This window comes from Tympanuchus pallidicinctus, unplaced genomic scaffold (genome assembly GCF_026119805.1).
Source record: "Tympanuchus pallidicinctus isolate F22 unplaced genomic scaffold, pur_lepc_1.0 scaffold22, whole genome shotgun sequence".
In the NCBI taxonomy this organism is placed as follows: Eukaryota; Metazoa; Chordata; class Aves; order Galliformes; family Phasianidae; genus Tympanuchus; species Tympanuchus pallidicinctus.
The window spans coordinates 23,455,264-23,468,877 of NW_026294739.1; the positions used below are offsets into that span (position 1 = coordinate 23,455,264).

The following is a 13,614-nucleotide window of genomic DNA, read 5'->3' on the forward strand; positions in this document are numbered from 1 at the left end:
TGGTATAAAAATGGAGGCAAGAAAAAAAGTGAGAGATCAGCTCAAAAAACAAGAGGATAGGAAGAGGGTAAGATGGAGCCAAACAGATTCTTGCCAGATCTGGTGGCTTTTTCCAAAGAGTGAGGCCAGACTGGCCTGCAGAAGTCATTTCTTTGTGGAGAATGAGAAGTCAAAACAACTTCTGCACGTAGATAAAAATGTAAGCTTCAATAAAATTAAAAGCTTTTTGTAGCAATCGCCCACAAGACTGCCTATAAGGTTAGTTTTGTGTCAAGAGAAAAGGAGCACTGTGTACTCCAAATGCAGTTACTGTAAGCACTTAAGTGTGGCCTTCAAAGCGTTCCATCAAAAGTTTTTGAAAAACCAAGTTGTTTCTGACTAGTCTGCCTGAAAGTTTTTGTTCCTTGTTTTACCTTGGATCCCAGGTGAGATTCTTGGGGCCATTTCTGACTTAATGCAGAGACAGCAACTCCCCACTACACATATGTACAGTAGGCTGTGGCTGGAAATGTCGTCTCCAGGGCACCACATGCAGCTGTGTATCACACCAGTGGTGGGCTGAAGTTTGAAAAGCTACAGCATAAAATTTTAGATGCTCACTCTTAAACCACCATTGTCTTAAATGGAGAATGTATGACCTCTCTGCTCCTTCACTTCCGGTTCTGCGCTACTGTTTTGCCTTTTACAGTTTAAACATACTTAAGTTTAATTTCCATAGTTGCATAGTTTTATAGTTGTAGTAGAAAGGGGAACATTTCCATAGAGGTACAAACCACTATTATGCTCTGCACTGGCTGCTTCTGGGCTTAAATTCACTGCTCTCCAGCAGATTTTCCCAGCTCCTCCCCAGTTCAGGACTTCTCTGCATTACTCTCATGGGTTCTGTTACAGCGTAAAAGCAAAAGCAGCTTTCTGTTTACTAACATTTTCCCCAACTGTTCCCATGTGTTACTTGCGGTGATGGCTGAAAGTCATTGTTGGTCACACAAGAATTTTCAACAGGAATGAATTGCTCCATGTGTGACCCATGATCCCAGATGAGCAGCATTACATTTGGCTGTATTAAAACGGAATAAGCTCGTTTAATTTTGAAGTCCCAGAATGGCTGAGGTGGGAAGGGACCTCTGGGTCCATCTGGTCCAACCTCTGCTCCAGCAGGGACACCCAGAGCAGCCTAGCCAGGCGGTTTTTGAACACCTCCATGGATGGAGCGTCCACAGCCTCTCTGGGCAATCTCTGCCAGCGTTCTGGCACCTGAAGTACAGAAGTGCTTTCTGATGTTGAGGCAGAGCTTCTTGTGCTTCAGCTTGTGCCCACTGCCTCTTTTCACTGTCACTGGGCAGCACTGACAAGAGCCTGCTCTGACCTCACTGCATCCTCCTTTCAGGTATTCATATTCATCGAATTCCCAAACCTTCTTCAGGTTAAACAGTCCCAGCTCGCTCAGCCTTTCATCACAGGAGAGATGTTCCAGTCTCTTAACCACCTTTCTGGCCCTTCGCTGGACTTGCTCCAGTATGTCCATGTCTCTCGCTTGCAAATCTGAAATGCTGTTTGAATGAAAATTGCCTTGTTTGTAAACTATTAAACTGTTCCCTGCTCACTTTGTCAGCCCTTCCATTACTGAGGTTTCTTAGAATGGGAACTCAGTTTCCTGTTAGCTTTTCCATGCGTGTTACTACAAGGAAGCACATAACAAAGAAAAGGGTGTGCGCAGCTACTTCCAGGGAGATTACTTTTTTTTTTCCCCTTGCTTGTTATGGACACAGAATAGTATTTATTCCTGGAAGAATGGTGGACCATCTAAGTCCTTATCTCCATAACTTATGCTGCAGTAAACAAGTCTGAGGCAGACTTCTTACCTACAGCAGAACTGCAACAGCCTCAACCCATTTAACGGTGCGAGGGTCCAAGAATAATACAAAGCACAGGAGGTAAAGAAGGGGGCTAAATAAGCATGAAACATTAATTTATTTTCCCACTGTCCGAATGCGGTGGCTGACCCTCAGACCGTAGCCCCAGACAGACATCAATCAGCTCCATTCTCCTCCTGTTTCAGGAGGAAGCCAGAACTACCCATGCAGGAGTGACGTCTGGGGAGCTACAGCAGCCCCCTGAACACAGAAGCCTGTTGGTTTGCCTGTGACAGACACAGCAGAGATGGCAGTCTCTGCCTGCAGCTCAATGCAGAGTACTGTTGCTCTGCTCCTCAAAAGTCATTTTGCTCAGCAGTTGGCTCTCCAGCTCCACATTGCCCACTGGCAGCTGGAAGAAGTTCATTTCAGCTGCCAAAGCTGCCATTGCAGAGGGGTCCTGGCCAAACTGCGCCCGCAGCATCATGTCCATTTTCTCCAGGCGCCGCTTCAACCTCTTGGCCTCACGCTCCCGGATGAGCCGGGCCTGTCGCTTCTCTGGAGTTTCGTTGGCACGTTTCAGTCGCATGGCCTCTCGGTCTCGCTGCAGCCGCCGCGCCCGCTGTTCATCCGTCTCCTGCATGCGCTGCAGGCGCTTTGCCTCTCGATCCCGCATACGTCGCACCTCCCGCTCCTCGGGGGTCTCATTGTCCCGCCGGCTCTTCTTGGCGGTGCGCTCCCGCTCCAGGCGCTGCAGACGCACTTCCAAGGGCTCGTTCTGCCGACGAAGCGCCCACTTTCGCATGCCAGGTGTCTGTGCCTCCAGCAGCTTACGATAAGCAGCACAGTTGTTGCACACTAGGAGGATGCCTGCAGGATACACAGGGCTGTGAAAGGTAATGTCCTTCCCTCTGACACTGGAGGGGCCCTCGCTCTGTGGCACAGGCAGGCGATCTGCACTGAGCACCTCTGTCAGCTTCTCGCTGGAAAGCAGAAAGAGCGGTGTCAGACTCGGTACTGACAGAAGAGTCCTCATCTCAGACTACAGGGTGGCTCCTACCAGAGCTTATGACAGAGGCCTTTGCCCCAGAATGTGTCTGAATATCTAAAAATCAAGCAACATTGTATACAGAGGTAGGAATGGGATTTGCCCAGAGCAGAATTTGGATTAGAAGAATGCAAATGCAGGGATTAACCAGCAAGCTGTTCCCCACTTTCATTTCTGTATTTCTTCTTCCAGCTCTATTTGCCTAGTCAGCGTCCTTCCACCAGGCAGGACGTAAATGAAGAACATTTTTGTTTCTGTATGTAGTCCTGCTTTGGAAAAGAGAAGCTGTCTGGGCAGCACAGACCCAGTGTGATGGATTGCTGGGCAAGGGAAATAATGACTGTTCTCTCCTGTGACTAGTGACCCCAGTGCTCTCTGAACAGTGTTACATTTCACACAGCTAAGAAACACCCTTCAAGCAGCAATGATCACAGAGGTTTTAGCAGGTGATGTGGAGCTGCAGGGATGAAGAGATCAAAGGAATCTCAGCCACTGGGGGTGATCACAAATGGTCGCAAGTCGGGCCGAGATATGATTCCTCTGTCATTTAAGGCAATGCACCTAAGCTTTTCTGTGGGTACCCTCACTCACTCACTCACCAGCCAGGATGACCCTGACCTGTTGAATGTGGCGTGGCTGGTGAAGCGTGCTCCACACACTGCACAGTTTGACAGCTGGTCCTCTGAGTGGATCAGGAGGTGTCGCCCAAGGGAACCTGGTGAGCTGAGGGCTCTTCCACACACAGGACACATATAGCTCTTGGCGCTCACCACAGCTGCGGTATGCTGCAAAACAACCAGAGTTGTTAGTTACAAATTGCCCAGCTTCCTGCCCAGTCTGAGGTGTGCTCAACGAATATGGGAAACTAGCTAACTCAACCTCCTGGAACAGGATCACTTATCCAGTAAATCCTCCTGCTGATGGCTCCTAGACTAGCTCAAGACATTCGGGATGTCACAGATCAATCAGCAAGACCTTTCTACACCTCCACTGCAGTGCAACAGAAACAAGTAGGGCCAAAAGAGATCATAAGATCTGACTCTTGTTTTCAGAAATGCATCTGAGGAGCTGCTGCTTTTAGACAAAGCATGACTGCACTAACACTACGCAGCCTCCTGGTGAGGAAAAGTTCACTATGATGGTAGCTAGAAACGATCAGCTTGTACAGTTAAGTTGCCAATTCAGCTCTGCTTCATTCCTTCTTTCGCAGACACAGACGTGCTGTGAAGACTACTAACAACAAAACCTGAGTTCCCACCACAGACTTACTGCAATACTGGAATCATTTCAGAGGAAGAACAGCTGTTCCCACAGGTAGGAACTATGATAAAGGGACATAATAAGGAGCTGAATGATCAGCTGATCACACTGAATGGTGTAAGAATTGCTTCCATGTTTAATCTGAAGGAACTGCCTGGTCTCAGTTTGCAATTGCTTGCGTAGATTGCCTTGGGATGGAGCTGTATTCTCCAGATCTGCAGACTGCTGCTTTGCTTATTTTTTCCCCAGAACTTTTTCTGGACTATCTGCTATAAACTTCAATCACATCCTAGATAGAAGCTCAATTCTGTGACTGCAAAGATCAGAACAAAGTCAAGCCATGCTCCTTGCCCAGGGTTGTTTCTGACTTTGGGACGGCTGAGGTGCTTAAGGCACAGACATCGCACTACTCAGAACCACCCCCTACCTGGTATACATGAGCAATGAGCTGCTCTCTGCTTTCATACTCCAGCTGGCAGAGGGGACACTTTGACAGTCCCAGAATGGAGTCAGCATTCAAGCTCTCAGGAACCTACAGGAAAGGAAAGCCATTTTGGTGTAAGGCACACTGATCTCCACACAGCCACCCACCCTCCCTTAGCATCTAGCGAGGGACTGCACAATGGCCCAGCCCAGATCGAGTGCAGTGCTCAGTCTTGTTGGGGCTGGTTTGCAGTTCTCACAGTCCAAAACTTCCTTTATTCAGCCTCTTAGCAAAGCTCTTGCTGCCTCAGGAGGAAGAAGCAGAAGTTTCATGCCCTCCACTTGAACCCATTATCTTGCCAGCATGGTGGCTCTAGTGGGCAAGGCCTGCTCTGTAGCAGAAAGGAAAGGTACAAGAACTGAAGTCCAGGCAGGGGAATAGCAGTTTATCCTGCTATCTCCTGTTCCTGGCAGCTCATGAACATCAAAACCATCTCCCTTCAACAGGAGATGCTGTTTGGAGGAGATGATTATGGGAACAAGGTATGAAATTAAGGTTACAGAGAGATGTCTAGACAGTGCCCACCCCTTCTCCCTTGGACACTGATGAGACTGCAGTGCCAGTACACACTTGCCTCATTTTCTCTCATCAGCAGGGTTCCAGCTGCAGGTTGGTCTCCATTCTCCAGTTCTTTCTTCACCTTTAGCATTGAGCCATCCTCCTCTGAAGTATGGGAAGAAACTTCATCATGGGTGGTTTCCTCATCATCACTGCCACCTTGAACATAGAAAGCAGTTACTCCAAGTGTCAGGACCCTGACAGCACTAACAGACCTTAATTGCCCTGACCAGCCTCACCTAGGGCCTCCACTCACACTCAAGATCGGGGCCCCATTTAAACTCAGGAGGTACTTCAATCCCCAAAGAACCACGTTAAGTCCCTGGATCTGGCCTGTTACCTGGCTTTGCTCCATGATCACTAGATTGTCAACAGAGCCTGGTGCCGTCACCATTCTGCTCCAGTGCTGTGGGACTGCACTCTAGTGGTGAGGTTACTGTTCAACCTGCATTGTGGCCATTGGCTCTGGGCTTGTCTTCTCTTAGTGAGCAGTTCTGCTCTTACTGTTGGCTGATAAAGAGCCGTCAGCACAAGAATCAAGGGCTAACTCAGAAGAGAAGATGGGTAAAATGGTCCTCAGAGAATTCCCACCAGCTCCGTAGCAACTAGCCTCACCCTATCAGTTTCTCCAATCCACTACCTTGCAATTACTGGAAGGGGCAGAACTCACTGCTGCTGAAATCACGGTCTTGCAGTGGATGAATAGCTGGCCTTTGGTCCCCAAGAGCTCCAGGAAAGCTGTTTTTCATCATGGCTTGGCGGGCTTGCTCCTCCAGCCCTGCAAAGACTTGCTCCCCTGGCAGCCACAAGGACAAAAAGTCAGATTGGTGCTGTTCCATTATTTCACAAAAGCTTGCCAGAAATGCAACAAGTGTGGGGTTGCTCACCTGCAATGCGCAGACCCTCTGAAGTCACCTCTCTGAAAGCATTTAAATAACCTCTGTGCTTCCCTGCCCTGTAACTCCAGCCTCCTGTATCTGCTAACACAAGTCCAGTCCCCACGTCTCGCTAGTGGATGTGTATGGTGTCAGGCTGCTCTCTGCACACCCTTTATACACCACTCCAGTTGCATGTAAAAAACCTGCAAGGCTCCACATCTGCCATGCGTGCTCACATGGCTTCCACTTTTACCAGAGGACCACCAATCTGCCAACAGCGATAGCACAGCTGTAGGTGAGGAAAAGCCACGCAGGGGTGATGACTGTATCCCAAATTGGACGTGTTGCTACATGGCTCTTGTAAATCATTCAGAAGCTATTACAAGCAGCACAACAGTACTGCGACAGGACATTCATACTAATTGCATCAGGGTCAACCAATCACATTAGGGTCTGGAAAGGCACAGACGTCAGTGCTTGCACGATTCCCACATTAGGTTAAACTAAATTCTACATACAGTCTGTTTTTCTCTTTGTAACGATTTGTATCTCGACTCAACATGAGAACAGACAACAAAAAACCTATTAGAAGGCAATTATTTGAGTTCCTCTGAAAGAAAAATTCCTACAACAGTCTCTGCAAGGCTTCCAGTTCCAGGGAATAACTACAGAAGTCAACCACCAATTTTCACATTAAAACAAACAAACGACTTTGTTCTACAGGTAGCGAAGACTTGCTTTTAGCAGTAGATGAGTTACGAGCACCTGGGGCAAGGAGCTAGTTCCCAAACAGCTATAGCTTGTGGATCAACATTTCTAAGTTCACAGGAACTACTCAAAGCGTAAATGCAGAAATACAATTTAAGATGCAGTGCAAAGAAGGTCAGAGTGCAGCTTTCAAAGAAGCATTGCCCCTTCTAGGATAGGGCCACAACTGCATCAATACAGGGAACTGCACTCATAACCCATGGAGACAGCACCAGTCCTGCTACAGGGACAGGTGCATCTCACATGCTGAACTGCTTCAGCCAGCTTTGCCCCATATTTATACACATACTGCCTTTCTTGTGCTCAGCTCAAAATTCCCAACATTGCTTTAATTTTTGGAAGACTGTAAAGCCCTTCAGAGGCTTCCAAAGTTGTCCAGAGGGGCTTTGGATGCCCCGTCCTTGGAGGAGCTCAAGGCCAGGCTGGATGGGGCCCTGGGCAACCTGACCTCATGCTTATCTAACAGCTGGCAGCCCAGCCTGCAGCAGGGGTTGGAACTTGATCATCACTGAGGTCCTTTCCAACCCAAATCATTCTGAGATTGAGTGATTCTACTTCTAACACCAATCACAACAACCAGCAGAGCAATCACGTCTGCCAGAAGCCTTTCATTATAACATACACACAACCACATGAGCACTGATTTAGAGCAGTGTGGAGAACCATCCATCAGCTTACAGCCAGAAATGCAAACCGTTAACCAAACCACTAGCTTGTATCCAAAAGGAATCACGGGAGTGGAAAAAACTTTCAAAAGCTCTGTATTTTGCTTATACCAAATTTCTTATTCTACTAATAGCATTTCTGAAAGAACTTGGAAAAGAGTGCTCAGTTCATCTACTGACAGACCAGGTCCTACATCACTAAAGCTTTGGAATTTTAATGTTTGATAGGTACAGGGTTATGTTCTTATTGTCTACACACATGCTCACGTACAAACACACCCCCACCTCCACCCCATTTTGAATACATTTGCATTTCTGTGGAAAGGGAGTAAGACAGGCAACAGCTTTAGGATCACCACTGTCAGAAAGGACATTATGCTCAATATTGAATTCGCAGACTCTTCTCCAGAAGTTTCTTCATTAAATACAGAAAGGGCTGTAGGCTGACCACAACACCAAAACAAGTCACTGTATTTGTTTCACAAGCAGCTAGAGATGTAGAACAGCGAGAGTCAAACAACTGCCTCTGTTTTGCTTTCCAGTTCTCCTCTCCATAATCTTGCAAATGAGTGGGATGCCAGGAGAGCAGCTGTGGAGGTAGGGGCCAGCCCTGTGGTACTGTGCAACAGGGGCAGTTATGAGTGCTACGATCTGATGGTGTATCAGCTTGGCAGCCAGAAATGATTATTTTCCTTAGCCCTTCCCTTCTTGAACTGTATGAATGCAGGATAACTCTCAGGTGTTCTGGAAAATAAACACATAAACAAACAACCTCACTCCAAAATCCACAAAACAAAAATCAGAATAAACTGCATAATTCCCCTGTCTTCCTTCCTAAACAGAAAAGCCTCTCAGAGATGAGCCACTTTACTCCCTCCTTGCACATCAATTTAACATCCCTGTTCATGTAGGTCTTCTCTGTGTTCCTTTCCTGGACCTGAAATTTGCAAGTCTGTCCACCACTGTGGATCTAATCCACCTGCCCCATCGCTATTCTGGGTTGTCCACACTGCTGTAGCGGTTACTGAAATGAAAAACAACAATTGAAAGCGTTAATAACCGCAGCCCACGGAGCCCTTTAAGAATCGAGGATTTTGATGCAAATAACAATTGTTGCTCAGTTTGATTGCTGGCTGCTATTCTTGAAAGATACTTTCTTTTCAAACTGGGAGTATTACAAGCAGCAGAATTCAAGAAATGCTGAAGAGCACAAAGAGAGAGAGAGAGAAAGTGTGTGTGTGTGTGTGTGTGTGTGTACATATATATATCAGAGGGAAAAGGAGGGAAACCAAGGATTAATGGGATACCGGGACAACACAGAATAGAGCTAGGAAGTGGTTATTAATTTGATTAACAAATACTGTTCTCAAGAGGTCTAAGCATCACTTGCAAAAGGTAGAAGCCGTAGAAAGAAAAGCAGCTCATGGGATAGCGGAGAGAGGAAACAAAAGCAAACTCTAATACCTGCAGCAGAATTCCTGGCAAGCTCAAGAACAGTGGAATGACCTATAGCTGATGAGTGACATTGCAGCAAAGGACAGGCTTGAAGCAAGATCAGAAGATTAACTGCTTAGAGAGAAGACACTTTTATACTTTAGAGTCTGGAAGACAATAAAATAAATGAAGATACTTCCACAGGAACAATACAACTGCGTGGCATTTTTCAATTCAGTGAGGAATGAGCAATGCAATAAGTATACTTCAGTATTACAAATATGTTTCTTACCATACTGTCAGATGAAAGCATTTTTTATGCAGCACATGACAATACAAAAATCAGTTATTAAAAGCCAATTATGTGCTGCACTCTGCCACATGGAAATGACTACAGTGGAAACTATAAGTGGACTGGCAATCACACACAATGACATGCTTATGATAACAGTATTTTTTACTGCTGTTTCAGTAGAATTATGAGTTTCCTTACACATCAAATTGTTTGAAGTGGTCTGACTTGTAACAGCACAATTCTGCATGCCAAAGTACTACTGTGCTAAGTGGAGACAGCAACTGCTGCTGTGAGAGCAAGGTTAAACGGGGGCCATGCTGAGCCTGGAAAGTAACTCTGGAAAGAGGCAGCATTGAACAAGCCAGGGACAGGAGAATGCAGCTGTTGCTTGCAAAAGTGAATCTGAGAAGGAAGATAACATAGAGCAGCAAGAAAGGAAGAAGTAGGCATCATCCTCTCATGAATTCGTCCTGTTAGATAATCACAGTGGCATTTATGCAAATCCACAAAGCACTTCCCAAGCCCCACAGCCTGCAGATCTGATCCCAATTGCAGACGTACCTGCTGTCCCTTTTATTCCTCTCCTCCCAACAATTTCAGTCCCAAGAAGTTTCAGTAACGTGCCTGCTATGTCTCAGCCTGATTCCTCATTCTGCTGGCTCACCCAGATCTTGGAGATGATGCTCTCTCCGATTTTCCTCGTCATTCACCAGTGCACTGCATGGCAATTCTGGGCCCTCCAGATACACAGCAGGCTAGGTAGACAGAGAAGTCCCAACGATTTGGTGGTGTTCATCATAAGACAGACAAGATTTCCATCCCAAGGAGGAGACATCACCATTGCAATTTTTCATGTATCTGTCAGTCCCCCATTTTCTTCCAATCCTATTTTGCTGCTCTTCATGCCTCCTATCAAATAGTTTATCTGCAGCTAAATATTGTGTGTAAGGTGGTGAACAAGTCCCATGCTTCCTTTCTCTATGGCATACCAGATGCCATACCTCAGCCTTGTGCCAGCTGGTAGCATCTTTGTCGGGTACCTTCTCCAAGACCCAAACTGGTGATACAATCACTTGCATTGCAGATAAAAAAGCAATGATGTGAAAATACCTTGACGACCAAACTCCAAAGCATGTATAGTTCATGTATATAACAATACAAGCTTCTATAGAACACAACTGTTTGCAGTGGAGTGGAGAAGAGAAATTAGCCCACCTAAACACCACGAAAACTCGACATGAACTTTTAAAGCTGTTGTACTCTTTGGTGTCCATAGATGAGAGCCCGTAACCCTACACCAGGGCTGACAGAGTAAGTACATGCTTTATATACATCTATTCTAAACAGCAGAAGCAGTATCTGGGTGCTCTCAAAAGCAAATGTGTGTGGAAAGAAGACGTGTTACTGGCATTGCAGGAGAAAACACAGGATGCATCAAGTTTATCTAATAAAGACAATTCCAAGCAGACAAATCTGTACAAAGCTGTATTCCACCAACTGCTGAACTCAGCACACAGGAAGCAGGAGTGGGAAAGCACAAGTCAGAGCAGCTGCCAAAGTCAGCCCTCAATACTCTGACACTGGCCATCAAGGAAAGCTTTGTCTGCTCTCCCATGCCTAGCATTTGCAGGCTATAAGGCTTTCAAATCAGAAAGAGGTAATTCTCACCAGTACACTCACAAAGGGTGCAGAGCATTAGGTTATGTCAGGATGTATTTTCCCCTAACACAGAGAACAGCATGCATAGATTTCTGTTGCCGTATCCATACAAAAAGGCAGCACAGGGAAACACATAGAGACAGGCAAGCCAGCAGCATCAGCAAAGTGAGGCAGTTGCTACGGCCGCAGCAGTCAGCTCTCCATTCCACAGACCTGAAAGTTACCATAGCGGAGCATTTCTTAGGCCTCTCATCTCAATCAGCCTTGATTTCACATGTCTACAGAAGTGGAGATTTGGTTTTTTTGTTCAAGCCCAGATTTCAAGCATCTATCCATCCACAAAGCTGAATATACATACAAGGGCGTAGCTTCGGACTCCCAACTCCCCTCTGTAACCAGCCAAACAAAACCCATGCAGATGCCCCTCTGTAGCTGAACATCCACACAGCTGTCTCCCAGCTACACTAATACCTCACTACAGCCTACCCACAAGAAGCACTGATGTACAGCACCTTCAGTCCTTTTGCTATCCAACAAATGTTAGGGTCTTGACAATGCTGGAGAAAGACACCTGTCTTCTCAGCTCAGCTCAGAAATGGCCTGACAAATCATATCTGTGCATTATTTGACATAGCCATTGTCCATTCCCTGCCAGGAAAAGGCAAATGGCTTTATTACATTATCTGGTGGAAAACTGAGGTGCAGTGAGCTTAAGTGACGCATCCAAGCCAGTCTCTTGAGTCTGCTGCAAAGCAAAGATCAGAAGCCAGGGCTCCCAGACTTCAGTTGTACACTCAGACCACCCTACCTCGAACTTTCTTTGCTATCCAAGAACTGGCCAGAACCTAACTTATGCTTGTGACAGTGTGAACACATAGCAGAGCTGCAGGCCCTGTGCACACAAACCTACCTTTACAGAGTTTGTTCAAGCCTATCCCTGTCCTACCTTGTCAGGACACTGCCAGCTCCCCTGGCATACAGAGTTCTTATTACAAGCCCTAGGACAAAACATAGGTAACCATTCCCCCACAAATGGTACCTTTTCATCACTGCCCTCCTCCCCTTCCTCTCCACAACTATCCATCTATGACAAGGATCCCATGGTGCTATGTAACATAATACTCACAGTGAACTTTGTTAGGAGTGGTCTGTTTCCGACGGGACATGTTTCCCTGACCTGGGAGCACAGTGTGTTCGTTCCCTCAGCAGAGGGCTCACCTGAGAAGAGAAGAGCCTGTCACACACACCACTGGGACCTTCTCAGCCACCAGACAAACGCAGCTGAGCATCTCAGGGTCGCTCCCCATCCTCTTGGTTACAGGGCTAAAGCCAGAGCCACATTCAGAGCCAGCATCCAACGCAATCCGCAATCATTTTACCACGCACGGGCAGCCCCACCCAATTCAAACTAAGTAATAAGCAATTCTGCACCCGTAATACAAAAAGCTCAGAATGCCCCGCTTCACGAGCGTCTGGGCTCAGCCCAAGTACCCTCCTCCCTCCCATTTGCTTCTACGGCGAACAAGGCACCAGCCTAATGACCTCCACCACCGAGCCGACCCACAGAGGGGCAGAGGAGACGCCGGCCCGGGAGGCCGAGCACCGGGAACCGTCAGCCCCACGATGGGCACACGAGGGAACCACCGCCCCGGTGTGAGCGGGCCCGAGCAGCACAGGGACGGGGTACGGCCCTGCAGGCAGCGCGTGCACGCCAGCGAGGCCGCCCGGACCCCCGCCAGCATCGTCCCTCCGGTGCAGCGCCCGTGCGCCGGGGCACACGCCGACACGCCGCCCGGACCCCCCTCGAGCACCACAAAGGGGAATCGTCGGCCCTCACCCTCTGACCGACAGAGGAGAGAATCGATCCCCACCGCTCCGTCGGACGCGGACAAAAAGAGGAACGGAGCACATCGCCTGCGGCCGTACAAACGAACGCCGGACACCGCCGGCCTCCCTCGACAATCGGACGCCGGCCCGCTGGCACCCCGGCCGGACAGGGCGCAGGCCCAGCCCCAGGCGCACGGACCCCGCTCCCCGACGGAGAGACGAACGGCGGCACGCGCCCGCCCGCCCCGCCTCACCCGGTGCCGCCGCCCGCGCCGGGAGCCGCGGACAGACAAAGGGCCGCCGGACAGACAGACGGCAAAATGGCGGCGCCGCCAGAGCGCGCGGCGCGGGCACGGCCCGGCTGAGCCCCCCTCGCCGCCGCCCGGAGCCGCTCACCTGCGTGCCATGGACGCGCGGCAGGTGCGGCCGGCAGAGCCTCGCTCCGCTCCCCGCGCCTCGGGCGGCGGCCGTCCGAGCCCGCCGGGCCTCGCTCCCCTGCAAGGGCAGGAACCGATGTCACGCCGGTCGGAGCGGCGCCGCCCGCGTTCCGAGCTCACGGCCCGCCCGGGGGCGAAGCGCTCCGCAGCGGGGGATCTCAGCCCGCGTCCATTCGCGAAGGCCCCGGGGAGCCCCGATCGGCGCGCGGCGGGGCGCGGCCGCGCCGCCCCGGGACGGAGGGATCCGCGGCTGCCAGGGCCTCCCCGATGGCAGCGCGCTGCGCTCCGCCGGGGCCGATGTCGGCGGTGCTTCTCCCGAGGGCTCTCCTCTCTCGCGGACGCCCCGCGAGTACGGCCGCTTAGCGCGGTGCAGTCGGCGTGCGGGGCTCGCGGGGCGGGGCGAGGAGGCGGAACGCGACGCTGCCGGAACCTCCGCGCCGGGGCCGGG

The 13,614-nt window shown here is 49.3% G+C and overlaps 1 protein-coding gene across 14 annotated transcripts; it reads right to left on the reverse strand.

Moving 5' to 3' along the window:
* Nucleotides 1-1,952: 1,952 nt before the first annotated feature.
* On the reverse strand, nt 1,953-13,568 carry ZNF821 (zinc finger protein 821). 14 transcript variants are annotated; one of them, XM_052687046.1, is made up of 8 exons: nt 13,126-13,567; nt 12,029-12,120; nt 9,908-9,998; nt 5,874-8,258; nt 5,220-5,362; nt 4,589-4,693; nt 3,520-3,686; nt 1,953-2,836 (listed from the first exon to the last, which is right to left on the reverse strand). In XM_052687046.1, exons 4-8 carry the CDS (start codon nt 6,040-6,042, stop codon nt 2,182-2,184), a joined length of 1,239 nt encoding a protein of 412 aa, XP_052543006.1. In that variant the 5' UTR covers nt 6,043-8,258; nt 9,908-9,998; nt 12,029-12,120; nt 13,126-13,567; the 3' UTR covers nt 1,953-2,181. The 14 variants fall into 14 exon arrangements, with proteins under 14 accessions (XP_052543006.1, XP_052543012.1, XP_052543002.1 ...); XM_052687052.1 differs by having other exon boundaries at nt 5,874-5,999; nt 9,805-9,998; XM_052687042.1 differs by having other exon boundaries at nt 9,805-9,998.
* Nucleotides 13,569-13,614: the final 46 nt, after the last annotated feature.